The sequence below is a fragment of the Nilaparvata lugens genome, chromosome 1, assembly GCF_014356525.2.
Source record: "Nilaparvata lugens isolate BPH chromosome 1, ASM1435652v1, whole genome shotgun sequence".
Taxonomy (NCBI): Eukaryota; Metazoa; Arthropoda; class Insecta; order Hemiptera; family Delphacidae; genus Nilaparvata; species Nilaparvata lugens.
Window position 1 is genome coordinate 39325253 of NC_052504.1, and position 20088 is coordinate 39345340.

The 20088-nt window shown below is 34.4% G+C and overlaps 1 protein-coding gene across 3 annotated transcripts in view; it reads left to right on the forward strand.

Annotated features, from left to right (window-relative positions):
- Positions 1 to 20088, forward strand: part of LOC111050161 (vesicle-trafficking protein SEC22a) — a 66533-nt gene that overhangs the window by 4287 nt on the left and 42158 nt on the right. For all 3 annotated transcript variants that reach the window (XM_039433408.1, XM_039433414.1, XM_039433418.1), the window contains exons 2-4: positions 12304 to 12467; positions 14922 to 15098; positions 15938 to 16062. In XM_039433408.1, coding sequence (XP_039289342.1) covers positions 12304 to 12467; positions 14922 to 15098; positions 15938 to 16062 — 466 coding nt within the window. The remainder of the gene's footprint in view (positions 1 to 12303; positions 12468 to 14921; positions 15099 to 15937; positions 16063 to 20088) is intronic.

Here is a 20088-nt window from a genome sequence, read left to right on the forward strand (position 1 = left end):
TTGTCCATTTTGAATTCCATTACATTTCATTTGAATTAGGTCATGTATTTCAATAACTGAATTGTCATTATTCTTATCACTTCTTGTTAAAGAAGGTGTCTAATTTTGCAACAAATCTTGTTGAGTCAAATTTAAGGGCAACTGCTCTTGATTTTTGTCATTCTGCAATTAATTGTATAGAGTTTTGTTTACATTACCCTCTTTCAGCACTCTAACTCTACCTGTTAGTGTTGCGAGATTTCCGCTATCCTTTCCGATAACATCGAGTATTTCAGAGAGAGTCTCATTTTCTATTTTCTCATCTTCAGTTTTTTCAATTTTGTTAGTTTTATATTTATTTTCTTTGATCAGGTTGGCTATTCTAACTTTACATTCAGGACAGTACCGGTACCATATATGAGAGCTCCGCCGAGTGTTTCAATCTTTTTATAATTACTGTGTGGAATATTAACGCATCTAATATGGAACCATTTTTCACAAAGACCTTCGCAAATTAAACCTCCTTCAGTACTTAGAACTGGGTTTCTACATTTTCCACAAGATGAATAATTTTGTTTGGTCACTGGCGTATTTCCTGCTTTCAGTTTTGGCTTCATTTCAACTAAAACGGTAGATTCGAAAAAGAAAAAATCTAAATTCAAGAACTAACAAGTGCTAAAAGGTTGAAGAAAGATTAAAACTTTACTCAGTCAGAAAAAAATAGAAAAGTTCAAGTGAAGCTGACAAGTTCAAACAAAACCTAACCTTTAGTGTGGCCTAGTACGTAGCAACGATTAACACAGGTAAAACTGATTTCGGCTCACAAGTTCATAGAAGCACCAAAATATGGGCCGATAAAAAAGTTCAAAAGAAAAAAGAAATTTTATAACGAACGCAGCACAAATAACAGAAAAACATAGTAGACACGATGCAGAACGTTAGGCCTACGGTACCCATGATCTCTGTTTATTAATATTTGTGATTAGGAATAACTAGTCGTTACAGTACACTTTTTCATGACATCTATAACAGGCGTGCTTTGCCCTTTTTAATTTTTTCTAAGCCCAGAAATGTCTGAAAATATAAAAATACTGGATAAGTTGGTTGTTGATTGACTCTGATTTTGAGGATAGAGTGCTGAAGTTTGTTAATGATACAATCTTAAACACTTTTGGCCTAAATCCGACCCATGTTCATAGGGAAGCTTATGAGTTTGATGTTCATGGAATGTGGTTAGAAGCAAATAAATTTCTATCAGGCCTAGATGTGGACAAGACTCAAAGATTGTACACTGAGTTGCAGTCAGGCCATCAGCATTTAACCTTCTAGACGCTTTTGGTTCACGACGAACTTTAATTTTTAATTTTTTCAAATGTACATTTATAGTGATTGAATTCAAGCAGTCAATACTTAAGTTTTGGAAAGAGACTTTGAAGAATGTACAAATTGACTTCTAACTTAGATCCCAATTTCAATGACATTAGTGATGCTGAAGATATAAGAATAATTTATAAGTTCATAAGTTAGTGCAAGATAAGAATACTGATCTTGAGTAGGATGACAGTGAAAGTGAAACCAATAAACTAGATGTAATCCCAGGGACACTAAACCTCCCCTAAAAGTGAATATATATGATCTTATAATTTATATTTTCTATAAATTATATTTTTCATGTTTTTAGTTGTGTTTTATGTAGTTAGGATCTATACTAGTATGCATCACTATTAGTAAAAACTACCCTAATGACCTTCCAATTTCTTCCTGGTAGTGTTGCATGTAAGATCTATCATAGTATTAATCTCTATGATTTTTTGTTCACTTTATATCAAATAATAACCAAACGTTACTTTCTACTATACCGAATTGCAAGTTTTCTCTAATTAAGATCCATTAATTGACTTTGCATTACACAAGTGCTCTCTGCATTCATAAGTATCCCTTGGATACTATTGTAATGACAATAAACAATAACATTCTGCAAATTTAATAATAAATTAACTAATTAAGGGGCACGACTAGAAGGTTAACCTACGGCTGCGGTGCCTGGTTTCACACAGTCATTTGAGATGGGTGTCTGAACGGGAAGTGTTTCAGCCGTATTATTGGAATCAAACTCTTTTTTTTTGAAAATTTCAACTCTGAAGAGGATTATCCTTGTAATTTTGACAAAATAATAAATAAGTATTTTATTTTTTATGTTTCCTGGACATGACATCAAGTCGAGTCGATCAGTCACCAAGTCATAAGTCGATGACGAGCAGTCAAGCGAAGCGGTTGTGTTTGTTCGGCGCTCCCTTATCAGTAAATGACAGAGCTGTGTTGTTAACCATTTCAAGTTATTTCTTTCTACTCGTTTAGAATTTATTGTTTATAATCGGAGTTCGATTCATATTCTCTTAAAACTGAATATTATAAAAGTGAATATGTCGTGCAAAGTGTGCAGTAAGCCTCTTAGAGTTGGGAATGATGTCGAAGTTGAATGCAGTGAATGTGATAGTAAGTTTCATGGTAGTTGCGTCAACATGAAAGTCGCGGAAGTTAAATATCTAACCTACAGTAAGAAAAAATGGCGGTGTGCTGATTGTACTCAGGAAAGGAGACAGAGCCTGTCTCATGAACCACCCTCGAAGCCCGAAGAGGTCACTCTGGATCATTGGTCACTGGACAACTAGCAACAATGATCGCAGACTTGAGCAACAACTTTGAAAGAATGGAAATGGACCTCGGAACTTCCATCGAGAGGTGTCACACGGATGTTGAGAGTATTCTGGAGCAGCTTAAACTCCAACGAGTGCAAATGACAATGTGTTTTCAAAGAATTGATACACAGGATACAGAGATTAAAGCGTTGAAGAAAGAGAATGAAAATCTCCACCGAGCAATCTCCGAAATGCAGCAGTACTCTAGATCCAACTGTTTTGAGCTGCATAACTTCCCACAAGAAAAAAGCGAAAATCTCCTAGAAGTAGTGAAATCAGTCAGAAAGGCTCTAGGGCATGAAATCACCGACCAACAGATTGACAATTGTCACCGCTTACCTACCCGAATGGCAGACAAAACACCTCCCATCATAATCAAGCTGACACGGAAGATCGATAAGGATGAGCTTCTACGCAGACAAAGAGTCAAGCGTGACTTTTCCACACGTCATCTCAACCTACCGACCGACATCCCGTTGTACCTGAACGAGAGCCTGTCTCCTGAAAGAAGGAAGGTGCTGGCAATGGCGAGAGTTGCTAAGATGGAACAAGGATACAAGTACCTGTGGATAAGAAATGGAAAAATACTGATGAGGAAAACGGATGGAAAACCGGTGGTAACTTTGGAAACACTCAAGGACTTGGAAAAGCTATCTCAACCTGTGCACCCGGCGGTAACCTTCGGAACAATCGTGGAAGTGAATAAGTTGGCACAACAAGACAAAGCTGCAGATGCGAAATCAAATGAGGAAGTACCGGTATTAGAAGAGACTGAGCAGAAGTAGAAACGTATTATCAACTTTTAAGTATTCATCATCCTTTTTTATAGAGTGAAGAATTTAATATTCAAAAAAATCCACGATTTCTCGTGTTAGTCTACACATTGTAACTAGATTCTTTTCTTTCTATTTCATATGACTTTAATAAGTATCAAAACATTTAAATTATTTCCTCATTGAATATATTTGTAGACTTATTACAAGTATTTGGAGTAGTAGTAGAATTCGTAGATTTAGTAGACGTATATTTTAGACTTAGTAAGTATATTTTAGAACTTCAAGCCTTTCACATACATGATGAAAATATTAATATCCTCATTGTGATTTTGGTTGAAAAATCTAATAACTATACGAAGCTAATATGTAAATATTTATATGGGCTTTGCATTCTCTTCAGTACTCCAGCCAAATGCCAAGCATGATTAATGAAAATACATTTCTCTGTTTAACTCAAAATATAAGGAGCATGCGGGAAAATCTCGATTTATTCACCAATGAGCTAGAAAAATACCCAATAAAACCGATTTGTATAGTATTAACGGAAACTTGGATATACAGCGAAGAAACAGGTCAAGACCCTATAGAAGGATATAATTGTTTTTTGAATTGTAATGACAGCTACAGATCAGGTGGAGTTTCAGTTTATGTTAGAGATCATTTTGAAGCATCAGCCGATAAGATAGCGCTGGTTTCCGCTGACGCTCTGAAAGTGAGCCTAGTCATCAATAATACGACAATCACTCTGATTGCACTGTATAGAATTCATTCAATATCAATCGCTACTTACTGTGATGAAATAAAAGCAACGTTAGAAACACTAGGAGACGAGACTATCATTGTTACTGGCGATGTGAACATCGACCTACTTAACTCCAATTTTCAAACCGATGAATATAGATATATCATGGCAAGCTTTGGCTTCAACTCCTATGTAAATGAACCAACACGTGTTTCATTCAACTCTTGTTCTTGCATTGATCATATTTTCATCCGGTATTCCCAATCGAAATATAATTTTAATCCTTTTGCTAAAATCCAGAACAGTGGAATCACTGATCATTGTACACTGGAGTTGTATATATGTATATTACCACGGGAAAGTTGAAATATAATAAGAAAATAAGCCCTGAATATAAAATAATCAACAAAGAGTTACTAAATAATAAGCTAGCAGAGGCGGATTGGTCTAGTATCTAAAATATTAATGACATAGACATTGCTTTTGAGAAATTTTTGTATATCTTCAATAGCTGTATCGAGGACTCCAGTAAAGTAAATGTTCGAAAAAAGAATTATTCTACACCCCTAAATAAACCCTGGTTAACTCCTCAGCTGCTAAGTAGTATAGAAACAAAAAAATAATCTTCATAAAAAGACATTAGTACAACCTTATAACGAAAGCCTTATTAAAACATACAGCAAACTTCGCGATAAAATCAAAATTCATATTCAAAACTCCAAATGTATTTATTTTCAAAAAACCTTAACCAATTTAAGAGGTAATGCGAAAGAAGTCTGGAGAATCGTTAATAATCTGATCGGCGAAACGAACACAAAGAAAGAGGTAAATCGAATAAAATCAATGACAGGCGCGTTGCTGAGTGAAAACATAGAAATTACAAATGAATTGGATAAACACTTTGTTAAAATTTCAAGTAAAACGCAAGAAAAACCCAATACTACTCACACAAATCAAAAAAACTCAGATCATTCCATAAATGAAGTCCCTTCAACGAGCAGTCGCTCATTCTCATCCACGGTATATAGAAGAAGACGGTAGGTGTCACGCGCATGTTTGTGCTAAATTTTCGGTGTAGCTGACGTCATTTTATATCCAATCATCTGTTTTCAGCAAATAAGTTTTATAAATTGCCAATAGGTGTTAAAAACTTCGGTTGGTGGCGATGACGCAATCTAGCTAGCTGGCTACTGCGCACATATTTCATGACCCCTACCGTTTTCATCTAAATACCGTGTTCTCATCTATGTTTTTCATGCCTGTATCGAGCCATGAAGTAGAAACTATTGTAAAATCTATGAAGTCAAGAAAGGCTCCTGGCTTTGACAATTTGAGAATTGATTTGATAAAAGACGTGGTTGAAAAAATATCCTCCATCCTGAGTTATCTATCTAATCTTAGTATGACCTCAGGAAAATATCCCAATCAACTAAAAAATGCCATAATTGTTCCAATTTTCAAAAATAGGGATAGAGAAAACCCAAACAGTTACAGACCGATAGCACTATTATCTGTCTTTGCTAAAATTCTGGAAAAACTAGTTCGTATCAGGTTGGTCAATTTTTTAACAAAACAATGTTTTTTATAGTGAGAACCAGTTTGGTTTCCAAAAAGGTCGCAATACTGAAGATGCTATGCTGAAACTAACTTCCGAAATTTACAATGGCATAAATGACAACAAGAAGTGTGCTAGCCTCTTCCTTGACATACGAAAAGCGTTCGATACGGTTAAACATGATATATTAATCACTAAATTGTGTAATGCCGGAGTGAGGGATGTGTGCAACGCCTGGTTCAAAAGTTTCCTGGGGAATAGAACTCAACAAGTTAAAATTGGCGAAGCCCTTAGTGAGAAAATGTCTATTACTTGCGGTGTACCTCAGGGATCAGGACTTTCCGCTGAGTTATTTCTTGTTTATATTAATGACTTGTGCAACAGTGACCTCCATGGAGCCATAACTGCATTTGCCGATGATACCGCGCTGAGCTACTGTGCTGATAGAAAAGACCAATTAGCTCAAATGCTCACGGAAGATCTACAATCTTTAAGCTCATGGTTTAAATTAAATTCCTTAGAACTAAATGCAGAAAAGTCCAACATAATAGCTTATGAGCTGCGATCTAATGTTAAAGACGCTGCTAGACCTAATTTGTGTATTCCATTGCATACTGCTTCTGGAAAATTTGACCCATAAATTGAAATCTGTTGGACACGAAATCGATGACGAAATGGTTATTGGCAAAATATTCAGCTCCCTGCCCAGGAAATACACCCACTTTCAAACTTCGTGGGAAGCAACCGCAATTTGTGACAGAAATCTCACAAACCTAACCTCCCGGTTGGTGAATGAAGAACGCAGACTATCTACTGATAAAGGTGATTCTGTGCAACCAGTGGTATTCAAAACATCGGAAATCCAGTGCTACAGATGCAAAAATTATGGACATATTTCCCGTGAATGCAGAAATAAAATGAAACAGAAAAGTGGTCTATTCTGTAGTATTTGCAAGAAGAATAATCATGAAGACAAAGACTGTTACTTTCGTAAAAAACAGAATGATAAGAAGAAGAACCAAGTATCCTTTTTAACTACTAATTCTAATGTAAAATACTATGACACTTTCGTAATTGACTCAGGGTCTACTTCACATATGGTAAAATCTAAATCACTATTTGATAGTTCCATTCCAATTAGTTGTAAAGTAGGAGTAGCCAAGGAAAATGAATCAATTGAGGTGAATCTTGAGGTAGGAAACATCAAATCAGACAAATGCAACTTAAATAATGTTTTATATGTTCCAGAACTTTCTAAAAATTTGTTATCTGTAAGTGCTATCACTGAGAACGATGGTAAGGTCTTATTTAGTGGAAATAGGGTTGAGGTGTTGAAAGACAATGAAGTCATTATGGAAGGCATAAAAAATTCGAATGGTTTGTTTGAAGTTGACTTGAAAATGCATAATTCAAATTCAGTCCATCATGTAATGACTAGCACTATTTCACCCAAGTCTAATGAGTCTAATGAAGTAGAATTATGGCATAGGAAGCTAGGCCACCTTGGTGTAGATAACATGAAAAAGCTCATAAATCTTAGTGAGGGAATGAATATTAAAACTAAAATTGATGACTTCTCAAAAAACCCATGTGAAATATGCTTGTCTGCTCGCCAAACAAGGCAACCTTTTAAAACAGTCAGGGAAAGGGCAACAAGACCCCTTGAAATAGTACATACTGATGTTTGTGGGCCTATTACCCCGGTAAGTTGGGACAATAAAAGATACATGGTTACTTTTCTAGATGATTTCACACATTTTGTCATGGTATTTCTTATTCAAAATAAAAGTGAGGTATTTGATATAATGAAACAATTTGTAGCTGAAGTAGAGGCAAAATGGCATTCTAAAATTTCAAAATTTCGGTGTGATAATGGTGGGGAATATTCTAGTAATAAAATCAAGGATTGGTGTCAAAATAGAGGGATTTTCATGGATTTCACCATTCCATACACTCCAGAATTAAATGGAAAGGCAGAAAGAATCAATAGGACATTGCTAGAAAAGGTTAGGGCACTTTTGTTTGATTCAGGATTGAAAAAGGAAATGTGGGGTGAGGCTGTAAGGACAGCAGCTTATATTGTTAATAGAAGCCCAACATGTACTCTTGATTGTACTCCAGCTGAAAAGTGGTACGGTAAAAAACCAGATCTATCAAGACTACAGATTTTTGGAAGTATAGCAAACAGTCATGTTGCAGGTAATCTTAAGAAACTTGACAGTAGAACCAAGAAGCTAACGTTTGTAGGATATTTGCAAAATGGTTATCGGTTGTGGGATGCTGATAAGAGGAAAATAATTGTTTCTAGGGATGTAATTTTTTCAAATGTTGAGCAATCTAACCAAGGTGAAAAGTATTCTGACCCCAAAGTATTCAAGATAAATCAAGGCTTTGACATTGAGGGAATCGCAAAAAGTAATGATCCAAACAATGTATTTGAAGAAATTGAAAATGATGGAGTACAAGAAACTGAAATAAATGAAGTTGAAGAAATTGAAAATAATGAAGTAGAAGAAACTGATTCAAGTGAAGCTGAGGGTATTGAGATTGAAACAAATGATATTGAAGATGGAATCAATGAAGTAGAAGTAAATGAAGAAAGTGGAGAAGAAATGATGGATGAAAATAATGAAATAAGAGGGAGAGAGAAAAGAGTGATTAGAAAACCAGTGTGGTTGAAAGACTATGAAACCAGTTATCTTAGTCTACAAGTAGATGAGCCTCTTACATTTTCTGAAGCTATGAAATCAAACAATTCTGTAAAGTGGTTGGAGGCAGTAAAAACTGAACTAAATGCTTTGAAAGAGAATAATACTTGGACAGAGGTAGATACTGTACCAGAAAACAAAGAAATTATTGATAGCAAATGGGTATTTAAAATTAAAAATGATGAGAAGGGTAACATTCAGTACAAGGCTAGATTAGTTGCTAGGGGGTTTCAACAAAAGGATAGCATAGATTTAAATGACATTTATGCCCCTGTGGCCAAATTGCCAACTTTTCGGATTTTCATGAGTGTTGCAAATAAATTAGGGTTTCCTGTATATCAGATGGATGTAAAAAATGCTTTCCTTAATGGTGATATCAAAGAAGACGTTTATATGTCATTACCAGAGGGAGTAGAAGGATTTAGGAATAAGGTTTGTAAACTTAAGAAGTCAATTTATGGTCTGAAGAAATCTCCAAAAGATTGGAATTCTAAATTTGATTCTGTAATGAAAATGAACAATTTTACTAGGTCTAAAAATGATTATTGCTTGTATTCTAAAATTGTGGAGGGTAAAAAGGTATTTCTATTATTGTATGTAGATGACATACTTATTTTTGGTTCAGATGAGAATGATGTTTCAAGATTGAAATCAGTCTTACAAGAAAATTTCAAGATGAAAGACTTGGGCTTAGTTTCTAATTTCTTGGGAATTAATGTCAAACAAGATATTGAGAAGGGGGTAACTGTTATTAGTCAGAAGGAGTATCTCAAACATGTATTGGAAAAGTTCAACATGCAGGATTGTAAGCCAATGGACACTCCCATGGATAAAAATTTCAACTTTGAATTATTGACTAGAGATAAGTCAGAGTCTGTAGAAATAGAAAAGAAATGTCGTAGACTAATTGGTTGTCTTATGTATGCTGTTGTAGGATCTAGACCTGATTTGTGTTGTACTGTATCTTTCTTGAGTCGATTCCAAAGTTGTGCCAGTGAAATGTTGTATAAAAATTTAAAACGTGTATTGAGATATGTAAAATGTACTTTAGATTTAGAGCTAGTATATAAGAGAGAATTGAATGATGATATGATTGTAGGCTATGTAGATGCAAACTGGGGTGGTGATTTAGAGAGAAGATCAACCTCAGGTTATTGCTTCAAGGTTTTCGGTAATACTATTTCTTGGTGTACCAAGAAGCAACAGAGTGTTTCATTATCTAGCACAGAAGCTGAGTATGTTGCTTTGAGCCAAGCTGCAAGCGAGGCTTGTTGGATAAAAGGAATTTTAATTGATTTTTGTGTTGTTGAAAATAAGAAAACTTGTATTTTGTTGTTTGAAGACAATCAGTCTGCTATCAAAATAGCTCATAATCCTGAGCATCATAAAAAAATGAAACATGTAGATATAAGGTATCATTTTGTAAGAGAGAAAATTTCTGAAGGTGTTATTCAAGTTGAGTATTTAAAATCCTCAGATCAGATTGCTGACATTTTCACAAAACCCTTGGGAAAGGAACTTTTTGTCAAGTTTAGAAATAATATTTTTTAATAATTAAGATGTTTTGAACTATGTTAATTTTCCTATAACTTACTTTGTTTTTTGATTGATAATTTTTTTTTGGGTTATTTCATTGAGGGGGCGTGTTGTTTGACAATGAAATAGACTAAATAATCATATGTGTGATTGGCAAGGCACTGGTGACTCTGTACTGAACTCTGTCTCTGTGAAGTGTGTGTAACATGCCTTAAGTAAAACGTTTGAGTTCAATGTATTGGTTTGACTTTAAAGTAAAAATAAAATCAGTAATAATGTTCAAATAATCGTAATACTTTATTTCTTCACCGATATACAACAGTGTCAGCATATTAATAAATTGAAAAATCACCTCAATTCAATATGTCGGAAGTTATATCACATCCGCTATCTCTTTCCTGAATATATTTTGCGCTCTCTATATTACGCGCTGATAAAAAGCAGATTACAATATGGAATAGCAGTATGGGGTGGTGCTTGCTATTCCACTATCAAACCACTTATTGTAGGACATAAATATGTCATGAGGACCTTAGCTAAGAAGCACCGTATGACAAGTTCATATCCCTTATTCAAAGAATGGGGGTTTTTCCCACTAAGATATCTATATTTCTATAAAGTGTTGATGATGTTTTTCATTAGAAGTGGTAAAACTTAATCCAGCTAGTAGCACTTATATCTTGAGATCGACAGGGAACTGGATTCCACCCAGACCCTACAAAGAAATCTATCGAAGACACTACCTATATATCTCACCAAGAGTGTATAACATGTTATCCTTAGAGTTGAAACAGCTGAATAATATGGTAAGCTTCAAGGTTAAATTGAAAGTCTGGTTATTAAAAACGAATGATGTTGAAGTCTTCTTCAACAAATTAACTTAAATCCTGATAGAAATATTTTTTTTAGACTCCGAAATCTACAGTTGATTCCAATGATGTATTATTTAAGTAAAGGACTGATTCTGAATAATATTGACAACACAAAATTAGTAAGTTGTAGCCCGACCAAGCACCGTCACCACAAAATAACGAATTAAATCAAACATTTAATATTTTAATGTAAATGATACATGAGTTTACCTCAGTTTATTATTATCTTTTTGTTCTTCTACAAATTATAAGCGTGTTTCTGGTTTATTTCTTTATGCTGGGGCCCCCATATAGGCCTTTGCCTAATTAGGAGTACCTAATTATTTCCTTTCAGATGTTTGTGTCTGTAGAAGTGATATTTTGTTTTGTTTTTTTCAGGACATTTTCTATATACAGACTTTGGTATCACTTAACTATTCATACAGTGTAATTAATGTTATTTTATATAATATTGTTTTTTGTTCTTTTGTACGCATCTTAATGGAAATAAAAATTATTATTATAATTATTATAACGAGATTATAGATATTTTGAAACAAGAAATTTTCCCCGGTGCAAAGCACGGGATACCTGCTAGTATTCTATAATTAGGCCTATTGTACTTGAGCGATAAAAATGTGTGATACAGTAATTCAATAACCTATTGTCTATTTGATATACGTGTCCCATTAACTAGTTATTTAGCTTTGGATCGGTTCTGAAGAAATAGTTATTTTTTGTTTAATATGAAAAGTTTCTTGTATCATTTTATCCATAGGCTATCACCATATGCGCAAAAATAATGATTTCTTCAAATACCCCAATATGGGCTTTGTAGTGCCTTTAATAAAACCCCTTAGTGATTTTATTGAAGTGTGATCGCCTAATTCATGTCAGTGATATCTAATATTGATCGATGGTATTTGTGTTTTATATTTATCGAAGAATTTGGTAGCCTACTTGATATTTGTTCACAACTATAAATATTGAAACAATGTGTTTATTAATACTTGTTCTTAAAAAACTAAGCTCATAGTAGCTGTACTGACCAAAACACATATAATCTTTTAGAAGACTATGAATACGAGCTTCCCAATTTCTCTGTCTATCATTTCAAATCGATGTACCATATACTTACTGCCTCATAAATGATAAAAGTAGGTTAGAAAAAATATTGCAGAATAAATGACACTATAAATAAGTGAATTAGTACGTTCTAATTTTTATAATCTTGAACTTTGTAAAACTGCTAAAATTCTATTGAATTTTCATTGCATTGAAGCGTGCTGAGATATTTTATAGGAATTACAGGAATCGAGGTCTTATAGATATGGTTCAATTTTTTCTTTAGTTATGAGGATGAGATTTTATTCCCATATTTACATTCAGATTTATGTTTAAATGCTTACATTTTATTCCCTGTGGTTCGATTAATCTACCAATATCTTCTGTTTCAGCTTCATTTCTGGCCTTGGTGTAACCTATCTTGTGTTATGCGACTCATCTCACCCACCAGTTCTTGCATTCAGCTTCTTAAACGAACTAATGAAAGAATTTATTACACAGTATGATAGTATTCGTGTAAATCTAGCTAGGCGTCCCTATTCATTCATAGAATTTGGTGAGTATCTTTAATTGCCATTCATGTTGTAATTAAAGTAATTATTTCAATGGCAAACTATTTTCTTACCGATTATCCACTAAAACTTGAGGCACTTGAGTGACCTGATTGATTATTCAGCCTACTGTACAGAATCTAATTCATTTAATGAGGTTTTCTTGAAACTGTAATCATGTCCAATGCCCAATTCACACAGAACATTCTTATGACGCGCGGATTTTTGTCCCTTCTACGTCACATGTAATTAGTCCAGCGTTGCCAGCGCCACGTATCTTCTGTTTGCATTGGACCATTTAATTACATGTGACGTAGAAGGGACAAACTTCTGCGCCATAAGTCTGTTCTGTGTGAATTGGGACATGAATGACGTCAGTTCTCATCATTTAACCGATGCTAACTCTTTGCAGTGATTCTCACTTTAGTAAGTCACTATTCTCGATTATGAATAAACCCCTGATATGGTTGTTGGTAAGTAGTATTGGAATTAGTATCATATCAATCGAATATCCACCATTACCCCAGCTACTTCAAAGAAGGGAAAGTCCTTCTATTAAATTAATGCCTGCAATAGTGAAACAATTATTAAACTCTTGTCGCACAGCAAAGGCAAGATATTAATGCTAGTGAAAACATACACTAGAATACGTGAATATATTGATTTGCCACAGACCAGACAGACAAGATCCCATAGCAGCTTCCCTGCCCATGCTCTGAAGATCTTCAAAGATGCCAGTAAGCTAGTTTCTCAATTCTGATATTCCACTCTAAGGCTGGACACTGACGGTTCAACATGCATGCTACACAGTCGTCTTACATTGTAGTGTCATCACAGCGAAACACGTCAAGACATTTTTTTTCCGATGTTAGGTTTTTGTATCTTCAATTATTATTGTTTATTTTCTATTTGCTGCTTCGTTGACCACTGTGTCTTTCCATTGACGTCGCGGTCAGGACGACGCGGTCCTCTAGGTCTCCTCCCTTCAATCCTCATCTCTTCCATTTTCTTTGGCAGACGATCCTCTCCCATTCTTTTAATGTGTCCAAACCAGCGTAGTCTCATGTTTCTATCTTTCCCCTTATGCTTTCCATGTTCAGTTCTATTCTTATTTCCTCATTCCCTATTCTGTCTCGTCCCCTGTGGGTTGGGGGAGCTTTGAGTCGAACATCGGACTCAAGTGTTTGTTGAAAACCAGAATACACCCACAGTATCCCTGCTTGTCGTAGGAGGTGACTAAAAGAGACCCCCTTTCCAACACCCTTTTTCCAACCCCTTCTCATTCTTAAGGCTGGGCAAAGGCTAAAAAAAATTTCTACTGGTGATATTTTTGCAAGTTTTTCGATTTGTATACTATCAAGCTATCAAAATGAAAAAGTTTTACCAAGAAAACAAATTTTCCCCGTTCATTACTTTTTGAGATATGAGCGCATAAAGTTTTCCCGTTCATTACTTTTTGAAATATGAGCGCATAAATTTTTGGGGCAGATCGTTTGAAATTCGCTAAGAGATAAATCAATTAAATCTTGAGGATAAAATCTTCATGGTATTGTTGATTGAATAAAACAAACATTTTCTGAAAATATAAATTTTTGAGAAAGTTGTTAAATTTACCGAAAATAACTCAACTAAAAGTACAGATAGCCGAGTTGACTAAGGTGTTGCACCCTTCAGTCTGCCAGTGCTACCTAGTCGCGGGTTCGTATCCCGCCGAATCCCATCGAATAGGCATGGACGTTTGATCATCTCATAATTCACCCCCGCACTTCCCATTACCCACGCCCAAGCAAAAAGCTCATGTGGGCATCATCCGCAATAAAAAACAAAAACAAAAAACCTAAGTTCTTCTTTCTAATTTCCTTTTTCTCTTGTGAAATCTGATCCAAGGAGTGATGTGGACCGTGCTGAGGGGTGGATGGCACTAGGCCTCTATATGGTGTCTCTAACGGTTCCTGCAGGATACCAGGCGTCCTCGTGTAGTATTTAACCTTGCCTGGACATGTGGGGCACTGTCTGGGTCGACTCTACTTCCCTAGCTGTTCGTGGGAACCACAGGGATCACGTGGGAATAAACATAGGGATCTGCCCCATCAGGGCAGGTTCCTCTATCTAAAATGGGTCCCTCAGGAACATAGGATTGAGACGGCTTCTACTGATCAAGACATGGATGACGTAAGCTCAATCACACCATTCCATCTGGACAGGGAGGATGAGCTTCTCAGAAGTCCAGACAAGCAAGAAACCGCAGGAATGCCTGAGGATGCAATAGAGCAACCGAGCAGTTTGCAGGTGAAGAGAGCAAACCTCACCACTGCTCAAAGAAGGGCGGCCATTCAGGCAAAACTTCTTGAGAGAAGTGAAGCTTTTGACCCTGCAAAGTTTCGGAGTTTACACATTTTTCAAGCTAATACCGTATTTGATGTATTTGAAAATTTTCTCATTTTTAACTTTATTTTCAGATAACTTCATACACAAGACGAGACAAAGGTATAATAAGCCTCAGAATCTTCCAACGCGTATAAATTTGTCAGATCTCAGTTGTGAAATGAAACTGCGACCACCGTTCATCATTCCTTTCTCAGAAATCGAGCCAGTACGCAACGGTTACAGAGTTATAAATGCTCCTCAGATGGGCGGTCAGTGGAAAATCAATCATTAAATATGATCTAATATATATAGAGTTTTTTAGTATATTTTCTGAATGTTTGAAATAGGGGTTTCAAGATTTTGAAATTCAGTTGGATGAATTGAATGCATGTAGGATACAAAATTGACCAGTTTTGAAAATTTTATCCTTGAAATTTACTTTTCCTGCTAAGTGTGTAAGATGATTGTATTTCTTGGGATCAGATGTAGTATCTCATATTAGTATTTTCAATACTCTATAAGGAATTCGATAGAGATAGCACTGAGCTAATTATTTAAGAACAATATTTTATGGTTTATTTACGTATAGAATTTAAATAAGACAATATTTATTTATTAATTTATAATATTACAATGGAAACAACTGGTAATATAATAGCAAATATACTTCACTAACATGAAAATAAGACTCAGATAATATTCATTCATAACAAAAACAAAAATAATTACTAAACCTGATGTTTGAAAAGATACAAAACTTTACTTGGAAAACATTTTCCAATGAAGAGAAGGTGAATTGTATGATGATGGTGAGAATTAGTATGAAGTGATGATGGAGAGGTGATATCAATAAATATATGTTGATAAGTCAACCTTCAATCATTAAAAATACAAGAATAGTTCATTCGTTCCCAGTTATTCATTCAGTTCAATTTGAATATATTCTTGAAAATATTAAAAATAAAATAGGATATTAAATAGTCGTCTAGAATGCATTAGGATCATAATTTCTGTAGTATTCTCTATACTTAACATATCATAGCAATCATAGTTAGTCCCAAAATGTAACTATTAGTTCCCTATGAAACATGAATTTTTCTTTTTTCAGTTGGGCCACCTCCAAAACTAGAACCTATGGATTGGTATGCAGCTGTATCTATACTTCCCACCTCATTGTGTGTGATGCTAGGCATGTACCGAGGATTTTCCGCGCTCAGTGAGTCTGCCCTAGAGGTGAGTCGTTCGTAGGTCAATTTCCCAATTTAGAATATTTCTTCACAGTTACCAGAAACGTTTTTCTCTCAAGTTTAGTTCTCTCATGCCCGGTTGCAGAGTCGTTACATAAAATCAAACATAGCTATGTGAGACATAGTTTAAACTCACTCACATAAATGGTTGGTCGTTGCAGTCGTTTGCGGAAGCCCATTTAGCTATATCTCGAATTAGCATCACACATAGGTCACACTGCAGCTCTTTTCGCTTTTTTCCGTACATGCTTCTATCCAACCGATGTCTTGGCATCGGGGAAAGTTTTGATCGACATTACTGTGAACATACCTAAAAGACCTCACATAAAATTGATAAACCATATGGTGAATCTTGGCTTTTGGCGAGATTTCTCACCATATTTAGCGATAATATTACAGATGGTTTTTAATAAACATCTTTCAAAAAAAGCTATCACAACCTCTAAAATGCATTTGGCGAGAGTAGGTATTGTATTTAACAGTACGACTTCGGGCCCATAACTTAAATTACCGTTTTTACTTTCCTTTCCCTATTACCATAGGTAATATTTAGCGATAATATTACAGATGGTTTTTAATAAACATCTTTCAAAAAAAGCTATCACAACCTCTAAAATGCATTTTGCGAGAGTAGGTATTGTATTTAACAGTACGACTTCGGGCCCATAACTTAAATTACCGTTTTTACTTTCCTTTCCCTATTACCATAGGTAATATTTGCGATAATATTACAGATGGTTTTTAATAAACATCTTTCAAAAAAAGCTATCACAACCTCTAAAATGCATTTGGCGAGAGTAGGTATTGTATTTAACAGTACGACTTCGGGCCCATAACTTAAATTACCGTTTTTACTTTCCTTTCCCTATTACCATAGGTAATATTTGGCGATAATATTACAGATGGTTTTTAATAAACATCTTTCAAAAAAAGCTATCACAACCTCTAAAATGCATTTGGCGAGAGTAGATATTGGATTTAACAGTACGACTTCGGGACCATAACTTAAATGGCCGTTTTTACTTTTAGACCAGTCAAATGGTCGTTTTTTAGGAAACAGCCCCGAAAGATTTTTCTCGGCGGTCCTATATGTATTTTGGGGCGCTGAATTCGAATCTGAAATTTGCTGACACGCCAGAGGGCGGCTTCACCCCCAAAACCTCCAAAAACTCCCAAAATTTCGGCCTTTTTTCTGAAATTTGCTGACACGCCAGAAGGCGGCTTCACCCCCAAAACCTCCAAAAACTCCCAAAATTTCGGCCTTTTTTCAATTTTTCCATTTTATCTCGTGGACCTTGAGTTTCTCAAGAAAAATCATTCTTGACAAAATTAAAGAAAATAAAATTTCAAATAAATTTAGTGGTCGCGCAGGATTCTACCATTTTTGGTTCCGGAGCTACGAATTTTCAAAAAAGGGGTATTTTTAAGGGGTTTTCAAAACGATGTAAACCTACCACTTCTACCCTATACAACATGGATATTTTTCTAGTATAGATAAAATACCACACATCACGTGAAAGAGCAATAATTCATTATGAACAGGATTCCGTAAGAATTTTCGAATTTAATAGTGGGGGAGGGGAATATACCCAAAAATAGAAAATCATTTCCTACAGCCAAAATACAAATTTTCCATTATAATACCTTTTCAAGGCCTTCCTAACAAAAAAATACATTTTTCGGCTGAAATCATCTCACGCGGGTTATTTTCTATGAGAATTACCCGTTAGAAACATTTAATTTCAATATTTCCTAGTGGGGGTAACGTCATAAGGATACGTCAAGGATCAATTTTAATTTCATTTATTGCCAATTGGAATATTCAAAACACATTACAAAATCTTTATAATATGACATATCATTAAAAATATAAATAAATAAGCATAATTACTCATACATATACTTGAATAAAATTGAAATAAAATATAAAATCTAGGCATCACCAGCAAAAAGAAAATCTTTGCCCGCTGGTGAGAGTTGCAAAACAGTCAAAGAAAAACATAATATTTCGAAATAATGCAGAAAGTTAAAGTTAAATTTAACTAATAATTACAAAATTTTATAACAGCAGAATCATAAAAAATCAAACAAATATTGTGCAGAGAAAAGACTATAAAATGAAAATAAAATAATCTAAATTAAATCGCTATATTTAAGGTAAAGAAATATTCCCTCTTAATCCACTCATTGACGCTCTTTTTACTTATTTTGAAATCCAAGTCAAAAGGTATTGCATTGATCAGTTTACTGCTTGTGTAAATTAGCTGTCTTCTGATCAATGAAAGTTTAGTAGGATAAACTTGAAATTCCTCTGTTACACCCGGTCTGAAATGATAAGTGTTCTTGATCAACTTTGGGAAGATATTTTTATTCTTTATCAAGTATTTTATTAAGACTTTGACATATAGTTGTCTCACGGTAAAAACATCAAAATCCAGGAAAATTAGATTTGTTGGGTATAACCTTGGTTTATTCAAGATAGTTTTTATTATATTTTTTTGAATGATAAATAGATTTTCCATGTGTACATCATTAGCAGCACCCCATATTACTAATCCATATTGTAAAACTGATTGAACTATGGCATGATAAACGGTTTTTAAGTTATATTCAATATTTTGTTCAATTTATAGAATTTATAAGAAATGTAGTTTAGTTTTTTACACAGAAAAGTTATATGAGATTGCCATTTAAAGTTTTCATCAATTATTACTCCAAAATATTTAGTATTATTTACTTTTTCTATCTCTGGGCAGTTACATATTGAATGATTTGTGCAAAGTGAATGCAGTTTCAGCTTGAAACGATTTTCTGATTGTCCAGTTGAATTTAGTGAAAATGTTATATATTTTGTTTTGTTTACATTCAAACTCAAGCCTCTTTTGACTGTCAATATATCTTTTTTCTGCATCGCTGAACAAACTCCTCCAATCAGCACTGGTGAAGACTATTGCTGTATCATCTGCAAATGACACAATCGTGCCATTTTTCAATTTTAATTTTAAAATATCACTTACATAGATAAGGAATAAAACAGGTGATAAAACAGTACCTTGTAGTAAACCATAAGATGTGAGGTTTAGGGTGCTTTTCTGTGAATTTAAGGTCAAACTTTAAACACATAACTTTTGACAGAATGATCAGATCTCCTCGTACTACAGCTCATTCTTCTCAGCTCATCAAGGCGGTTCAAAATCATGTATCACAATTGAAATTTGATGAAAAAATAAAAAAATCCACTTTTATTGTATTTTAGCCCCTATTTAAATACACAGAAAAATGGCCAATTTCTATATTCAAAACTGCGTATCTCGGTAACCCGAAATTATAAAAAATGGTACTTGGTCTTGATTTGAAGAACAGAATCTCTTCTTTCATGTGAGGTGAATGAATTTTGTAAAAATATGATCGTGAGGTAAGATACGTTTGATTCAAAAAATCAAAAAAATTTGCGATACTAAAAACATAGAAAAAAATTATAAACTGACAACATTAATATAATCTAATCTACTAATATCACTATCATCATAAGCATCACTATAATCTAAGAATATCTGTTTTAATTTTATATTCAGTAATATTCATTGCTACCTTCTCCGTGGCCTGCCTATATCTCTTTTGCCTACCGGTTGATACTTGAAAATGTTCAGTGAGAGCCTATCAGTTGACATTCGTTCCACATGCTCTTTCCATTGTTGGCGGTACGATGCAACTCTCTCATTGAGGCAGAAGATATTTAGCTCCATCCTTATATACTCATTCCTGATGTGATCATTTCTGTCACAGTCATTATTTCTGCGAAGAAATTGCATCTCAGCTGCCTGCACTTCATTCTCAAGTGGCTTTGATGTTTTTTTTTTTTTTTTTTGACGTTCACTATTAATCACAAGGACTCTAGATAACTTGAAAACAAACAGAATTATTTCTTTATAGCAAATTAAATTTCATCGAATTTTCGAGGGGGAGAGTGGTTCAATGGATTATTTCTCATTGTGTAAATTATTAACAGAAG